The following is a 17,146-nucleotide window of genomic DNA, read 5'->3' on the forward strand; positions in this document are numbered from 1 at the left end:
AATCTTCAACCAATAGAAGTACATAAAGATGTACACGGGCGGAGTGAGCTCATTGGCTGAGCAGATAGCCAATCAGCTTCAAAGGAAAGAACAACCCAAAAGCCTTCTAGACAAGAAGGAACTGGTAAGAGATATTCCAGGGCCACTGACTCTAGCCGTGGCACAGTGGTGAGCAGCCCTCGCCTGCTCTGAGGCCTTACTGATGATTTCTGTAGCCACGTGGATGACTCGGGGTAGCTTTCTTGAGGTGATCTTGATTTTGATGACTGAATTTCTAGAACTGTGGTAAATATTTGGAATGTTCTGTGGAAAAGCACTTTTTTTCTTTAAAGATAGTCCCTCCACTATTCAGGGGATGCACACACGTGTGCACACTCATGAACACCAAGTTTATGTATAATTATTCTATCCCCCAAGCAGAACTCTGGCAGAATAGTTGGTTTGATTGTTAAGAAATTCTGAAACCTTGGACTCCATCACAAGCATCTCTTGGTTGTTGATCACCATGGGTTTAGACCCCGGCTTATGGAGTAGAGCTGCTCTCTGGGAAAGCCACAATAGGACACTTGTCATCATTTCCTGTCCGCGGTCTGTGTCCGTGTGGCCCGAGTCATCATCACCCACAGAGGGCTCGTGTGGCCCCGGGAAGGGCTGCAAACACTAATGTCTTCTTCCTCTGTCCACCCCACAGGGCTCCATAAAGAAGGAGTTCCCACAGAACCTGGGGGGCAGCGACACATGCTATTTCTGCCAGAAGCGGGTCTACGTGATGGAGAGGCTGAGCGCCGAGGGCAAGTTCTTCCACCGCAGCTGCTTCAAATGCGAGTACTGCGCCACCACGCTGCGCCTCTCTGCGTACGCCTACGACATCGAGGACGGTGAGTCTTCTGCCCACCAAGAGTGACGCCACTTTGTCCTTCTGAGCTAGAGACCGTGGGCCCTCGCTGTAGTCCTCTTTATTTTCTCTGTATTCACCGTTCTCAGCCATCTCTTTCCTTTTTATTTCTAGTTCTCGGACTGGGGGTAGGGGTTTACAAGACTGGGTTTCTCTGTGTAGCCCTGGCTGTCCTGGAGCTTGTTCTGCAGACTAGGCTGGCTTCCAGCTCAGAGATCATCCTGCCTCTGCCTCCTGAGCACTGGGATTAAAGGCGTGAGCCACCACCACCCAGCAAAGTAATTCTGAGACTCTTTAAAGATATTTTTGCAGTCCCCAGACTGTTAGACCTCAGCCAAGGAGGTGCTGATGAGAGCGGCACATACATGTCATCCCCTCAAAGACTGTGGAGGAGAAACGAGGCCTGAAGGGTTCCTAGAATTCATGTTTCTTGCCTAAGATTGACAACAGCAACCAAAATAGATCCCAGGCTTCTGTTGTACGGAGCAAGATGGAAATGCCCAAGCTTTGTCACCTCCCTCTGGCATCAGCGTCTCCTGGCCTGGGGCCCAAGTCTGCTGATTAACTGGAAAGACCTTAACTGTAAGGTAGAGAAGTGTGCCAACAAATAACAGGCAGCTTGTCATCTCAAGATTCTTAAGGAAATGGGAATAGTGCCAAAGGCATTTATGACTCCTGCAGCCATCCCTACAGGATGCTGAGGGACTCATGGCTCATAGTTTCATTTAAGGGTAATAAACCTAGGTGAATAGAAGAGGAAACTCCATCCTTACAGGAATGACACTAAACCCGTGTCTCAATAGGTTGTATATTGACTGTGAAGAGACCAGAGACTGTATGAGAGAGAAACCATACTAAGTCATCCCCATCATACAGGCCCTCCTAATAGCGAAACCACAGCTCTGTCCCAGGGCAAAGGCAGGAGCTAAGTGGCGAACTCAACGCCACCTTCCTGCACTAACAAAGACACTGCTCATGAAGAGTCAATTAGGTGAGGAGCTAATCTCCTAGTACCGAGTCTTCTTCTCTACTCTCTCACATCCTTTCTCTCAGGACAAGGAGAGGTGTTGGCAGGAAGGGCCCCCACCTCGTAGAGCTGTCCTTGATACTTAGGGTATTTTAGTTGGCCTTTTACCTTGGATGTGCCTGGAAAGAAGATCCCTGATTCTCTGGAGGGCGTAGATGAGGTGTAAGTGTGCCTCGAGGAGCTTAGCAGTTTGTGTTCTTCAGCTTCCGTCGATGTGACGAAATGCCTGAGATCAGCTTATGTAGGAGGCTGTAGTCTGTGACCCCCTGGTCTGCTGCTCTCTAGCTGTGACACGATAGCACATGGCAGGGGTGTACCGCAGAGCAGGCATACTCACTACCAGGAAGCCAGAGAGAAGGGACAAGAGTCCACAGTCCCTTTCCAGGCCCCCTCCCAGCGATCTAACTTCTCCCAGTAGCTAAAGACCCAGCCTTTATTTAACACACGGGCTGGTCTGTTCGGTGGGATTTATACCCACAGTTCACACCAGGCAAAGCCACAGGTCTTGTTTTCATTCCCTAGGTATACCGTTGATGCCACAGGAGCTTCTTAGACTGTCCCCTGCCTGGAATATTCTTTCCTAGTCAGGGTGTAATGGGCCTATTGACCTTCCTGTCCCCACATGTCCTCCCCTCAGAGGTCTCCCCAGACCTCTGGCCGTGAAGTGGCCACTGAGTGCCAGTAACGCCACCAGCTGCAGTTGTGCCCACGGTGTTAGCTGCTGTCTCAGGCTGTGTCACGTGTCTTCTGCTGCATCCAGTTAAAATGCCCATCTGCCTTGACTGGAGACCCAGTGTCCATGGTACCCATGTCATTAAATGACACTCACAAACAAAGAGTCAATGACAGTTCATTTCGGGCCCGCCTGACAGATACCTGCGTCTCCCTGTCCATCACTCATTTTGATTACCACGATTGCTTAATCTAGATGTTCCCCAGTCCATCACTTCATTGAGTCCTCTCTAACTGGTGACTAATTCACAATGTTAGCCTGGCGGGCTTTCCTGAGACAGGAGCCATAGTGCAATGGCAAACAGTGCAGGCTCTGGAACCAGTTTCCTGCCTGAGGTGCTCTGACATGTGGCCTGACTATTTCTCTCCTATGGGAGGGTAGTAGCAATTCATACCACATTGGGTGGTGTGAGCACCAAATGAAGGGATAGACGTAAAGCTGTTGGAATCATGTCTGTAGCATAGTAAATGTTAGGTAAAAATGTGTGTGTGTGTGTGTGTGTGTGTGTGTGTGTGTGTGTGTGTGTGTGTGTGTGTGTGAATTCATTTAAACAGCAAAAGCAATTGAGTTGAGTTTGGGAAAGAAAATGAGAAACTACACTGAAGCCAGAAAGAGTCGCATATACCTGTAATCCACTTGAGAGGTGGAGACAGGAAGATCAGGGGTTCAGGGTCAGGGCGGGCTACATGAGTCCATACCTCCAAAAAAGAGAGAAGCATTGATGATTAATGGAGCACACATCGTGCCTGTGATGAACTATTTCACCCTCCAAGGCAGAAGCTCTGTTCCTTTCCATGGGAGGAAGTGAGCCCTAAGAAGCCAAACGTCCGAATGACTGCCGAGAGACAGGCTTTCACTAAGAGCTCTCTTTGGTTGTGTTTTTGCGTCATGTACTACCTTCCTAGAAAACAGGTGTCTGGGATGTTCTTGGAAGTTACTGTCAACCCTTGTATTTAGTTACCATATGGAGCAGGACCCAGTGCCCGTGAGCTGGCAGCAGAGTTTGCAATCTGAGTGTTTAACTTAGAAGAAAAGGTACAATGAAACAGTCAGAGGTCACTAGTGTCCTCGTGCTGTCCTGAGCCTCGGGCCAGTGAGATGGCTCAGCACGGTACCTGTGACCCACTGGAGACCTGAAACCCCACATGATGGAAGTAGAGAACCAGTTCCTGAAAGTTGGGCACTGATCTCCACACATGCCCTCCAATGCCTACCTACACAGACACACACACATAAATGTAAAAAGGTTTTAAATTTAAAAAATAAATAGACAAGCTTCATGATGAAACCCAAGTTGCTAAATGTAAACTTTAGAATTATGTCTTCCTTCTAAATAGTCTTAGAGATGGTGCTGGAGAGACGACTCAGTGGTTAAGAGCACTAGCTACTCTTCCAGAGGACCCGGGTTCAATTTCCAGCACCCACCTGATGGCTCACAATTGCCTGTAACTCCAGTCCCACCGGGTCCAATGCCCTCTTCTGTCTCTGTGGGCACCAGGCACACTGGGTGCACAGACATACATGCAGGCAAGTCATACATAAAAACATAAATTTTCAGTGGACTCAGAGAAGTCCTTCTTTCAAGGTCACAGCAGTCCTCCATAATGGCCTCAGTCAACCTGGCCTCAGTCACATGCCGGCCTTGGGGAATGGGTCCTGAGGTAGCTGAGGTTGATTAGTCTGGTCCAGTATCTTCCCTGATAGCCCCATCACTGTCCCGTAAAGGAGGATGGGTACTTCTTAAAGAACGAAACACAACACAAATTCGAAACACACTGGATGATCCGGGTACTAATACATTTTATCTGCTGTTTAGTGGGAGGAACCCCCCTCCCAAATTATCTAAAAGGAATTGTGGGTAAGCTAAAAACAAAATAAAAAGGAAAACACATAAATCAACTCTTCTCGCATGTAGAGAAGTAGATGGGGAAATGACGGCCTTTGCCCGTCATGTGTCCCCCACAGTGCCAGGTCTCTAAGTCCTGGCTAAGTGCCAGCAGCTGGTGAGAAACCTGCTTAAAGAACTGTGACAGATCATGACTATTATCTGAAGTCTGTAAAATTCTGTTTTTTTTTTCTTTTTTTTCACCTTCGGCTTTAAATCTAAACTCTCCAGTTACGGTCATTGTTAAAGGCATGGCTGCTAGCCAATGGGTGTTTGGAAGGCAGCTGGCTTGTGAGGGCCCTGACTTCATCAATGGATTAATTCACAGATGGATAAATAAGTTAATGGCATTGTTGGGTGGTGATGGAAACTTTGGGACATGGAGCCTAGTCGAAAACAGTAGTGACAAGGATGAGCCCTGGGAAGACATAACTTGTCCCCGGCCTCTTCCCTCTTTCCCCTTCCTCATGCTTTCTCTGCTTCTTGCCGTCTTGATGGGAGCATCTCTTCCCCATCCACCTGCTCTCCACCATGATGCCCTGCATCAGCAAGGCCCAAAGCAGAGGGACCAAGTTACCTTGGATGAGACCTCTGAAATCATGAGCCAAAATAGATATTTCTTCCTTTAACTGTTTTCCTGAGTATTTGACAAAGCTGACTAAACATAGTAATAAAAGCAGATAAAGGAGAAGTCAATGACTTTATAAAATGAAAATATATAGGAGTTGGCAGATGGCTCAGGGGGTAAGAACACTTGCTCTGCAGGCATAAAGACCTGTGTTTGAGTCCCCAGTACTCACATAAAAAATGGCAGGCATAGTTATCCTTGTAATCCCCCAGCATGGGGGAGGAAAGAACGGCCATCTCCGGGCAATAAAACAGGAGGTTATAGGGGGAATAATTCCTGGTTTCTGCTCACACCTGTGGATGCATGCGCACACAACACAGAGAGATACACCTGGGTCACCAGGGGAAGGGAGGAATGCCCCTTGCCTTGTTTCCTCTAACGTGTCCATCCCCTGGGTTTGCCTTTGTTGAACTTGCTCTTGGCCAGTAACAAGGGGAAGCAGGCAGCTCCTGATGGATACCTCAAGGTAGAGAAGAGATCCTGGCAGCTAACTCTTAGTTCAGCCCAACCCACTTGTGATGGGAAGGGAAACCGGTCTTTAGACGTCTTTGACCTCACTCTCCGCAGGAGATAGTCACATAAGGTACAACCCAGTAAGTCCCTGTAGACGGTGCTGGAGGGCCTAGAAAATCAGGGTCCGCCCTGGTTATATTGAAGCACACTCTTGGTTTTTACTCTGTTTATTCTCTGTTCATGATCCACGCAAGACTTCTTTGTTGCTGTTGTTATGTGTGTGGGGGTGTGTATGTGCGCACCCGTGCGCGCGCGCAAGCATACATACCACAACTTGTGTAGAGATCAGAAAACAGCTTTGGGGAGTCAGTTATCTCCACCCACCTGGTTGAGGCCTGGCCTCCCTTACTGTTTCTGCCCCTGCACTGTGTACTCCAGGGCAGCTGACCCATGAGCTCCTGGCTCATTCTCCTGTCTCCGCCTCCTACCCGTCCGCAGGAATGCTGGGATTGCAGATTCCCACCACCACATCCTGCTTTCTGCGTGGGTCCTAGGAACTGAAGTCAGGTTGTCAGGCTGTGTACAGCACAAGCCTTTGCCTCTCAGCCATCCCTCGCCCCTTGTATTATTTTTAGCCCTTACAGGGCTGCAGCCTGCTTTGGACTGACCGTGGCTGGTGACAGGGAGGGTACGAATCCACGGCAGTGGAGGGGAGCAGAGAGAGAGTTAGTAACTGGCCCCGCCCTAGCCCTTGAAGCCTTCCTGCCTCCACCCCGCACTTACTCACTCTTGCCCTCCCCAGAAATGCCACTGCTGTTGTCATGTGACCGTGTCTTTGTCCTCGGACACTACTACTTTGTTCGCCGGCTCTGTCACGCAAGCCTCGCATCTTTGCTCTGGGCACTGATTGGTGGCAGCTCAAGAACCTTCACACACCCAAAGGGGAAGACCTCTGGTTCAACACAGGGGCCACAGGCTGGGGGCTGGCCTTTCTGGATTGTAGGGGGAGTGGGGAGCTGTGGCAGGCAGGGGTTGTGCAGTGGCATCCTGAAGCCAGCAAGCCAGGTTCCCCGTTGTGGCCTCTGCTCACTCCTCCTTTCCCTGCTTCTTCCTGTCCGCAGGCAAATTCTACTGTAAGCCGCACTACTGTTACCGACTGTCGGGCTACGCGCAGAGGAAGAGGCCGGCAGTGGCTCCTCTGTCTGGAAAGGTAACTTCCTATGAGTGGGACTCTCAGAGAGGAGCTGCAGTTGGCTGGATGCAGACGAGCCAGGTTTACCAGCTTCTAGTGGTGCAGGTCTCAGAGACAATACTCGGGGGGCTCATTCTAAGCAGGGGAGCGCCCTGCTGCTCATCATAACTAACCATTCCTTCCCCGAGGTCAGAGCTCTTCTCCTTGAAGCCGAAGAATAAGTGGCCTTTTGCATCCACAGAGTCCCCATCGTAGGTCCCATCCATGGAGGGAAAACACTTCTCTACCGAGTCTGTGCAGACCCTTCTAAGCAATACAGTGTAATAACCCTTTACCCTCTATAGTGGCTCCATCGTGTATCAGTCGTCAGAGAGTGGTTAAAGTTGGCAGGAGGGTGCATATATGTTAAATGTCAGTGCGTCACAGATCTTGATTATCTAAGAGGTTGAAGACTTCTTTCCGGGGAAGACTTCCTCTCTGAGGAATACAGTAGACAGTCGGAATAGCTATTCTTGGGGGTCATTGCTGCAGTCAGAATCACTGTTCTTTTTTCTTATGGACTCCTCTAGGAAGCCAAAGGACCCCTGCAGGATGGTCCCGCCGCAGATGCGAATGGACTGGCCAGCGTTGCCGCCAGCTTGGCTGAGAGAACTCCAGGTAGCCTCACTTCCTTGTTTGACTGGGTGGTGCAGCACTCTCTCGGCCTCTGTGACAAGGCCAAGGGGATGAGCCAGCACCTCCAAAGCAACATTTCTTCACTCGGGCATCAAGTGGCCCAAAACCCGCTGGACTCCTTTTTCATGTGTCAGCTGCTGGTGTTTGGAGTCCCCTTCCTCTATGGCCTGTCGGAGGTTCTGGTGCAGATTGGAGGGGAGTTTCACTGGCAGACTGTGAGCCAGTGATGGTGCTGTCTGGTAAGTGGGGTTACCTCACGCTCCCAAGACATGCCAGGGTTCTTGGTGCAGATGCTGTAGGTAAACAGAAACCCAAACGAGGCTGCTATATCATTGACCCAGGGAAAGCCCAGAGCCATAGGCTTCCGTGTGACTCCTGTGTAGGGCCTGTTTCCTGTCACAGAGATGTGTAACTGGGGCCCACAGTTTGAATGTGTTCACTGCGACTTGAAGTTTTTGCATCCCATTCCCCAGCTCTGTGTCCAGATCGTCCATGTGGCAAGGGTCACCCCTCTCCTAATTACTTTAGGCATCCGAGTGTCCAGTGAGGGTCAAGACCCCCTTGTCCCATTCTCGTTACCACTTCCTGTGTCAAGAGCTCAGCGGTACCATCCTACCTCAGAACACATGCCAGCTCTGTCCATTGCCAGGTAGAATAGGGAGTGTCAGAAGCATGAGGCCTGAAGAGAATTGTCTTGCTTTTTTCCTTAAAATTTCCTCCTGTCTGTCTTTGTAAAGTAGCCACAGTTCTGAGCACTGCGGGGAGGTCCTGAGGACCCTGTGGCAGCCCCAGACGGCGCTCGTGGGTCACTCTTTATGTACGAAGTCCATGGGCTGTATTTCTGTATGTTACACATTTTCTCTTGTTTACGACAAATATAGTTTTTATTCTTTCTTTTTTAATTTTTTGTGGGGGGTTTTTGAGATAGATTCTCACTATGTAGCCCTGGCTAGAACTGGATACGTAGGCTAGGCTGGTCTCAAATTCACAGAAATCCACCTGCCTCTGTTTCCCAAGTGCTGGGATTAAAGGCATGCGCCACCACACCCAGCAGCAAATATATCTTACACAGCCAGGTACAAACTCAAATAAAAATGAAAGATTATCAGCCAGTGCCAGAAGCCGCAGAGGAGCTTGTGTGTACTTTCCATGATGGGCGGGGAAGAGGAGGATTTTCTTAGCTGCTTCTGTTGCTGAAGTAAGGAGCGGACACAGTCCTCGGGCACTGCCTGGGCTTGGCAGGAGCCCTGTGGGGGTGGGGTGCGTTAAGCCTCCGAGGCACGGAAACCCAGTCAGGCCTGGTGAACTTGACTGCCACTTTTCTATGTTCCCTGCTTATGCTCTGAGGAAGCGGAAACTTTTGAGGTGCCCTGCTGGGGGGGACCCACAGTTTATAACCATACCTAAGCCCCGAGTGACTCGGAGCCCCATGTAGTCTGTCAGCCTTTGCAGGTATTTCTCAAGAGTCTGCCACTCCAGAGCATACACTGGCGGGAGAAAGTACCCTGACCGCAGACACAGCTGTGGCCTTACACAGGTCTGTGCCTGTGACCAGGTGAGACCCCACTGAGCAGGCTTGCCGAGGAACCCGACTCCTCAGTCAAACAGAAAACAGTTCCACTCTCCCTGGGGTAAAGGGTGCCGGAACATTCTTTTCAAAAGAAATATCAATGATTTTGCTAACTCTCTTAGCTTGTTCATTTTGCCTCTCTGTCTGCCCAAGGAAAGCATAGTGGGTTTCAGATTTTCAGGGCACTCTAAAGACATAAGGGGGCCGTAGATAAAGACAAGAATGTGTCAAAAACACTGAGAAAATGGAACTTGCCAGCGTCGTTAAAGAATCAGAACAACTGAGATAGGGCCTAAGGCAGAGCAGGGTTTCAAAACAGCAGGAGAGGTTAAGATTCAGAGTCCCAAAGTATCCCAGGCTGAATGTCCAAAGGGAGCGAGGCTGGCACTGTCCCTAGCCCAGGGGACTCCCTGCTATGGGAGGCCAGGCTCGGGGTTTGGAGATCACAGCCCTGAGTCGTGAACATGCCCAGAGCCCGGCCGCTTGCCCTTGAGAAGGACTGGGAAGTGGGCGGCGTTGTGAGAGACGTTTCAGAGCTGCCACAAAATGGGTCTGTTTCTTCTTTGATAGAAACGCCTTCGAATCCCACAGTAGCTTTGAGTGCTTGGATAAACTTCCTCCAGAAAGGTTCAGACATAGCTCAGGGTCTCAGGCTTCCAGAATATGTCACAGAAGAGGTCTTAACCTGGTCCCTGTTGTCACACGTGGCTGCCTGTGCTCCCTGGAACCCAGCATGGAGGGGGAGCAGGAAGAGCCGGGCTGTGGCCAGCGACCCTGCACCTCCTTCCTTTTGTAGCTCTTCATTCTGTTCCCTTCTTTCCCCTTAGGCAGGAATTAGTGCTGTTGGCAAAAACAAAATAACAGCAACAAAAATACCCCAAGATAACAATAGAACCCACCTTAACCTCACATAGGCCTAACTTCACACGTTGTCTTCCTCTGATAACCTTGTCTACGACTGCTGCTTGACCCACCGTTTGAGACACTGTTTACGGTATTTCTGTTTGTAATGTGCTTTTAATATAGAACGCCTCCTTTTGTTCTTGAACCTGTAAATGCTTTGTCTCCAAGCCTCCTCTTCTCATTGCTACGGATCAGTGGGCCTGGCACAGATCTCCTTACCCTGGCCTCACAGTACCTGCCCGAGTTTAGGAAAAGTTTGGACAGCAGGCCAAGAAAGACCTGGATGGGATGGCTGTTCTCTTGGATGTGAGCCCTTGCTTGCAAGTGGTTCCTTTTTCAGGTAGAAGAAGCCCATTGCACTGAACCAAAAGTGAGGCACAAGGCACGTGGGTGGGAAGGGGAGGGAAAGAGAACCTTTCTGCCAGTGCGCAGTCTAGAACATTTGCAGTGCAGAGAGCAGGCGGGAGGTGCATGCTCCCCCGTCTTCTTGTGAAGAAGAGGGTCTTTCCTGGAGAAGCTGTGGTTACAAGTGGCACCAGCCTGTCTCCTAACCCTAGGCACTCTTTACATGCCATATGGTACCCACTGGCTTCCACGGTTGTATCCCGGTGGGCTAATAGGAAACACAGGCTCTGCCCACACTAGCCAGAATAGCTGCATGTTACAAAGAATGTCACCGTGCCTGATGGAGGTCAGAGATTCTCTTCTGGCTTCCTAGGGCCTCTTCCCTTCTAAGGCTGCTGAGTAAAACCCAGCAAAGGGAGCACTGTGGAGCAGGATCCCAACCCTACCACCAGAGCCAAAGCGAGCAAAGGTACTGAGTGGACATTTGTGTCCGCACACCTCTCTACGTCTGTCCGTACATCTCTATGTGTATAGGTTTAAGTGCAGTGTATAGTTAGATACTACTTATATATACTGTGCCCGAAACAGAAACAGTGAGACTGTTTTTAAAGCTACTTGTTGATCTGAAAGCCATAGGAACTTTCTCTGGAAGCTTGTCCTGACTTGACCCCAGCCTAGTCAGGATTCCAAGGAAGCTCAGCAGCTAGGCACAGTGACATTGGAGGCATAGACATGGGGCCAGGTCTCTCAGGAGATGGGTGGTACAGATCCCCAGAACTCAGGTAATCTGTTTTCCTAGTCGGCAAAGCAGTAGTCTTGCTGGAATGGGGACCAGAGAATTACAGACACCTAACTTCCCTCAAGTCAACCTGTGGGCTGTATTGGCTTCCCTGTAGCCATTCCGCTACCCTCTGTCTTAGTATTTGCTATGCCCGACTGCTTCCCGCAGCACGGTGGGAACATCTTAGACCCTCTGTGCCACTGAATACTGGCCAGGGAAGTAAGGGACTCACTTTGAATCACCCTGCCATTCCCTTGGGGTGAGGCAGGAGCGGGAGCGGCAAACAATGCCCGAAGCTGTATGGTACATAGACGCCAGAGTGGGGAGGATCAGCTGTGCCAAGGAACACTTCACCTGTCCACTCTGACCTTCCCTAAAGCTTCTTCATTTGCCCTTGTTTTTAATCTGTGCTATTGTGAGTTTTTTTTTTTTTTTTTTTGGTGTGTTGCTTTGTGAGTTTTTTATTTAATTGTGTAACTTTGTTTTCGCCATTACTGTGAAACCAAGGTGTTGTGCTTTAAGGTGTTTTTGGTTTCTTTGGGTTTTTGTTTTTTTCACAAATGTTATATTCGTGTTTAAGAGAATAAATTCCGAACAATCTGCAGGTTTCTGAGTTTTTCTTTTCTTTCTCTTTTTCCTGATTGGAGCGTGGGAAAGGGGGAAATCAGGCAGGTGTGGGGCATGGGCTATAGAAGCCACTGTTCCTCAGAGCCCTCATTTACGCTGAGGGTAGGGAGAGCACAGATGGCCATGGGGACCAGGTTACCCACGAGTATGGAGTACCGCTAAAGGAGGGCATTGTACAGGGCGTGGCACGAGGCAGCCACTGTAAATAAAGAACAGTCTGAGCCCTCCACCCGTGTGTCCCCTGTTCAGTGAGCCAGCGTGAGGGACCTCAGGCCAGGCAGAAGAAGGATGAGTTTCTACACAGAGCCCAAGTCTACCGAGGGGACATAGCACCAGGTGCTGTCAGGAGAACTGGGCCCAGCTAGATGTCTTCCCTCTCTGTAGATGGGCTTGCTCAGACCTGGTGACTGGGGTCCCGGTCACATGGGGATCCTTGCTCACAGCTGGAGTCTCTCCTGAGCTGTCTTAGGAGGGACCTGGCTCCTGAGTTCTGTTGTCTAGTTTCATTGGACCGTCCTCAAGCCTGGAGAAGCCAGGCTCTCCTAGTCACACGTGCTGCTGCTAACCGGGGAGTCAGTGACACTTCTGCCACCTCAGTGTGTCAGCCATGGGAACAGAGGCCAAATAGGGCCCAAAGCAGGCACCTTGGTGGGCGAATTACTCTGTACTGGGTGTTGTTCCTTGCTGACATATACCCAGCCAGCAGCAGACCTCTGAGAAGCTGAGATACATCAGCTTCTTTGTGGAGCTGCTCTCCCTGGCACACTGACATGCCCCTCTCCATCTCTGAAATAGTGTTCCTGTGCCTCAAAAGGAAGAGAAAGAGAGATGGCAGGTACAAGGACTGACCAAGAGCCAGTGATGAGAGAGGTGTTATATAGGTGTATGCTCTTCAAACTCTAACCCTTAGCTGCCCTCACCATCCCAGACCTAGTCATAGGGAATGGAGGCCGTGGTCAGTAGGACCATGTTCTGATTTGCCGAATAGTTGGTGTGACTCTGTGCCCACCCTTGAGAAGATCCTGAAAAATCTCCAAGGGCGCTCAGAAACGTCTTGAAATTGCCCCCCCTCCTTATACTTCCCCTGACAGTTTCTCAGATTTAGACATTGCCTGGCACAGAGGCTGAGCACAGGCTTGGGTTGTACAAATGGGCCACTCTCTGTTTTCAGGCTGAAATGGAGGGCAGGACCCAAACCCCACATACGGCCCTCTAGAGTGTGCATAAGAGGAAACCACTCAGAGCAGATAGTTTTAGGAAACCTAGATTCCAGCTCTTTCCAGAAAACTCGAGAACCCAATTGCCAAGCACGGCCTCTCCTCACAGCTTGCAGGCAGCTAAGCACCTGGCAAGTACTAACAAGTAGATAAGTCATGAAGAATGAAGGTAAGGGACCTAGGCTACGTCACGGGCCTGCTTGCCGGTCGCTCCTGTCCCCACCCAGGGTGTTTACCAAGTGTCAGCCTCCAGCTTTACAATCACCCATTGTCTCCTCGTGACATAGTTCCAGAGGGTGTAGGACTGATTGTGCAAAAGCATCGCTGCACACCTGAGGAAGGGAGGCGGACCTCTAGGCCTAGGGAGCAGCCTCAATTACTTCCGGGTGCTAGCAGTCACGTGGTCACCATCTCCCGTTCACTTCCTGCGGGCCATCTTTTTCTCAGTTTTGCTGTAGTGGTTTGTAAACATTTTTTGAGAGAGTCTGAGGTGCTTTAATGAGTCTTTAAGCACAGTTGGCAAGCGATTAAATTGCTGTCAACATTGAAGCTTTAAGTCAAGCTGACTAAGCTCAGCCCTGCCTTCAGTTTTTTTCTTCCTAACATGGTGTGCTCAAAATATAGGCAGAATGTTCTCCCAACAGTGAATGTCTACACCCTTCTCAGTTGGAGGGGAGGTTCAGGAAAACTTAAAGGAATGCGGGGCTGCGGGACTGCCGTGCTCCAGATTCTGGGGCATGCGGGGATAATCGCCTGTAGGGTCTGTAGAGATGGAGTCAGACTCGGGCATGCGGGGATAATTGCCTGTAGGGTCTGTAGAGATGGAGTCAGGACTTCTGTTGGCCTCTTCTGGTTTCTTTGCTTTACCTCTTTTCTGTGCTTAGTTCTTTGTGATTTTACTCTAATTGTGTTAAGTTGCCTACATGTAAGTGGCCACCTTCCTCCTTTTATGACTCTGTGAGACACCAGGAACGGGCCCTCTTCATCACAGTTACCGCATAGGAAGTGTGCCCTGATTCCTCATATGTTGTCACCTGTGATTGTGCGGCCTAGTAGTTACTTTATGTTCAGTTGTCCCTGTCATCAGAACCCATGGTCTTTGTACCCAGGGTCACATACCTTCCTGAGACTCTAAGGCGGGCTGGCTGCTAGATTTGACACTCAACCTTAGCATACCTCCTCCAAGGCTCCGTTCCTTGAGAAAGGTGACCTTGGTGACAAGTGCACCCTCATGTAGAGACAGTTACAGTGTTGAGACTCAGTAGGCCTTGCTTTTCCTCAGCAAACACATGGCAGATATTTGGAGAAAGTTCTAGGAGAATCTGTACTTGGAAACTGAGAGCTGTGATTTGGACTGACTGGAACCCTGGAAAAGGGAGCTCATCCCCAGGGCGCAACATCTGGCACCCCTTGAAAGGAGATTACAACAGCTGTGGGTGTTTGTTTCCCCCTTTTCTAGAACTGCCAAAATCTAAAGAAACAGGTTAGAGAGAGCAACTGTGTGATTCCTCATCCACTGTTCTACCCCCCCCGTCCCCCCCGGAGATCAGGTTGGTAGGTTCTATGCAAAAGGCCAGTGCTCTCTCTCCCCTAGAGTTGAGTCTGATGAACATGACCAAGCCTCCAGCTTCCTTCCTCTGGATTCGTCTTCCTGGGGAGTTGATGCTGGCAGGCACGCAGTGATGCTGTGACACAGGAAGGTGGTTCCAGGCAGTCCTGGCATGAGTCTGTGGAACCTCCGAGAATTAGTGTGGGGTACTGGTGTGGGGTGAGGGGACTGACTAACACAGGGTGCGCAAGGCCCAAGCCAAACTCTTCCCGTTTGTATGTTACCAAGAGTCAGGAGCAGTCTTTGGGGTTGGGTTCCGCAGCCCCTGGCAAAGCTACCTTTCTTTGCAGCCTTTCCCGATGAGAGAAGGTCCTCAGAAGCACTGTAGAAAATCAGGGGTGTGCTGACCCCTGTAGTCTCCCTCTGTGACTGATGCTGTTCAATGTTTCCATCACTCCAGGTCACAGAAAACAGAGTCAGAAGTTAACAATACAACTGGGTGACAGAGTGGTTGTTTATGGGTGGAAGCCCTAGGTCCCATCCCCAATATCATCAAAAATTAAAGTAGGATAAAAAAGATGGAAAAGAAAACAATCACTAAGCCAGATCTGGTAGCTTTAATCTAGCATTCAGGAGGCTGACATGAGAGGATTGATATGATTTTGAGACTAGCCTGGGCTACATAGTCAGCACTATACCAACTATATAGCAAAACCCTATCTCAAAAAGGAAAACCAAGTAGAGAAGCAGGAATGCCCATAAAGGTAATGATGGCAGCAGTGCCCGTGAGTAGCACTCGCTGTATACCGGACACTGTCTGGGTATTTTATATACCGGACACGGTCTGGATATTTTATATACCGGACACTGTCTGGGTATTTTATATACTGGACACTGTCTGGAATTTTATATACGCTTGCTAAACCCTACTCTGGTCTGTGCTCGAACCAGGCGCAGAAACGAGGCCATGTAGCCGAGGAGCTATGATCAGGATGTGCTTGTGTGGCCATTGTGCACACAGCTTCCCTTTGTCCCTACTCTGTCATCTCACACTCAAGGCACAGGAAAGAAGAGGTCTTCTGTACAGCAGGAGCCGTGCACTGGGATTTCTGTGAAGGTGTGGATGCCCCTGTAAGTCAGCAAGGATGTATCTCTTTATTACAGGAAATACACAGGATCCCCCCCTTTTTTTAAGCAGTGATTCCCAGCATTGGGAACTTGCCTGTGGGGAGCGCAGAAGACAAAGGACAAAGGGTTTCATCACTGATATGTAAGAGGATCACAGGAAGGGAACATTCAGAGCTGATTGTGTTACCTGTGAGCTGAGTGTGAAGCAGAGTCATGTCCCCAATACTCCAGCCGAAGGCCATAGAGCTCATCATAACTGGAACAGTGTGCACCCAGGGGGCGCCCATCCTGCCAGCAGCCTTAGAGACCCGTTGGCTTCACTTCTCTGGTTCTCTACCTCTCATTTTCCTTTTCCAGTGCTAGGGATGGAACCTAAAACTTCACCCATGCCAGGCAAGTGGTACCCATGTGCTGTTGAGCCAGCTCTCTGTCATCCCTTTGTAAACCGCCCCAGCGATGCTTTCCAACTGCTGTTCACAGTCCTCATGAGACGTTGCTCTGCCTGGCTCTGGGCTCTGAGCACCGGGAAGGAGAGACATGTTTCTGTACTGACGGTTTGTGGCAAATCACCTGTGGCAAGAGAAAGACAGGAGAATTCTTACTTTGTTAGGTGCTGGGCATTACCCTTGGGTCTCCTGCTTGCTCGGGACACACTCTGCCCGGGAATCACACCTGAGCCCTGGAAATTAGTCTCTTTAGGCTTGAACCAGTTTGGTTTCACAGCACTTACCGTAACCGTCTCCTAAACGCTATCCCAGTGAGCAGCTTTGGTTTTACCCTCTTGGACGAAATTTGGCCAGGCATAGGATGTTTTCAGGAAGTCTCCTGAGCATGCTCAGACACGGCCTTGCCCTCACCTTAGAAAGGCATGCCACAACACAGAGCCTCGGAGCTCCTAGGCAGAATGTACTTGGGAAATGGAAGAAAGAATAACAGAACGCAAAGAGAAAGCTGGGTTTTTCCACAGGATGTCCACAGTCCCTCCCGGGTGTGGCGATAGGGCCTGTTACAATATGGGGACTCTTTCGTTCATCACCAGGCTCGTGGCACCCCTGAAAGACGGTGGACAAAGAAGAGCAGTTGACTAGATCCATCTTTCAGGCTAGGGAATTCCTCCTTGGGTTCCCACACAAGTCAGACCTAGACAGAGAGTAGGGGTGTTTGGCCCTACAGGAGATGTGCAGTCACCTTTGGAGGTGAGGTAGGGTGGGGCTGCAGGTGATGAGAGGTCCGGATAGCTTTTGCAAGTGCTTGGGTCGTGGTCTCTGTGTGCCGCATTGGTCTGATGTATGCCTTGATCTCTCGTTTCTGGCTGCCTTTCTCTTGGCACAAGCCAAAGGCTCTTTCGTAAGCACGGCAGGCCTCGGTTGACTGCTCCTTTGTATCTTGCCTTTCCATTGGTTGGAGGACTTGGATCAGCACTGTCGGGGAGAATCTCTGAGCTCATTTCCGTTCTTGCTGCACACCCGAGTCAAGCCATGCTCCAAACTAGATGACTCAGTGACCTGTTTTTGATGAGCTTAGAGGTCATTTGATAG

General features: G+C 50.0%; 1 protein-coding gene across 4 annotated transcripts in view; it reads left to right on the forward strand.

Annotated features, from left to right (window-relative positions):
- Positions 1-17,146, forward strand: part of Mical3 (microtubule associated monooxygenase, calponin and LIM domain containing 3) — a 198,827-nt gene that overhangs the window by 123,980 nt on the left and 57,701 nt on the right. For all 4 annotated transcript variants that reach the window (XM_057769693.1, XM_057769711.1, XM_057769720.1 and 1 more), the window contains exons 17-19: positions 692-878; positions 6,743-6,831; positions 7,383-7,470. In XM_057769693.1, coding sequence (XP_057625676.1) covers positions 692-878; positions 6,743-6,831; positions 7,383-7,470 — 364 coding nt within the window. The remainder of the gene's footprint in view (positions 1-691; positions 879-6,742; positions 6,832-7,382; positions 7,471-17,146) is intronic.

Source organism: Chionomys nivalis, chromosome 1 (genome assembly GCF_950005125.1).
Source record: "Chionomys nivalis chromosome 1, mChiNiv1.1, whole genome shotgun sequence".
NCBI classification, from domain to species: Eukaryota; Metazoa; Chordata; class Mammalia; order Rodentia; family Cricetidae; genus Chionomys; species Chionomys nivalis.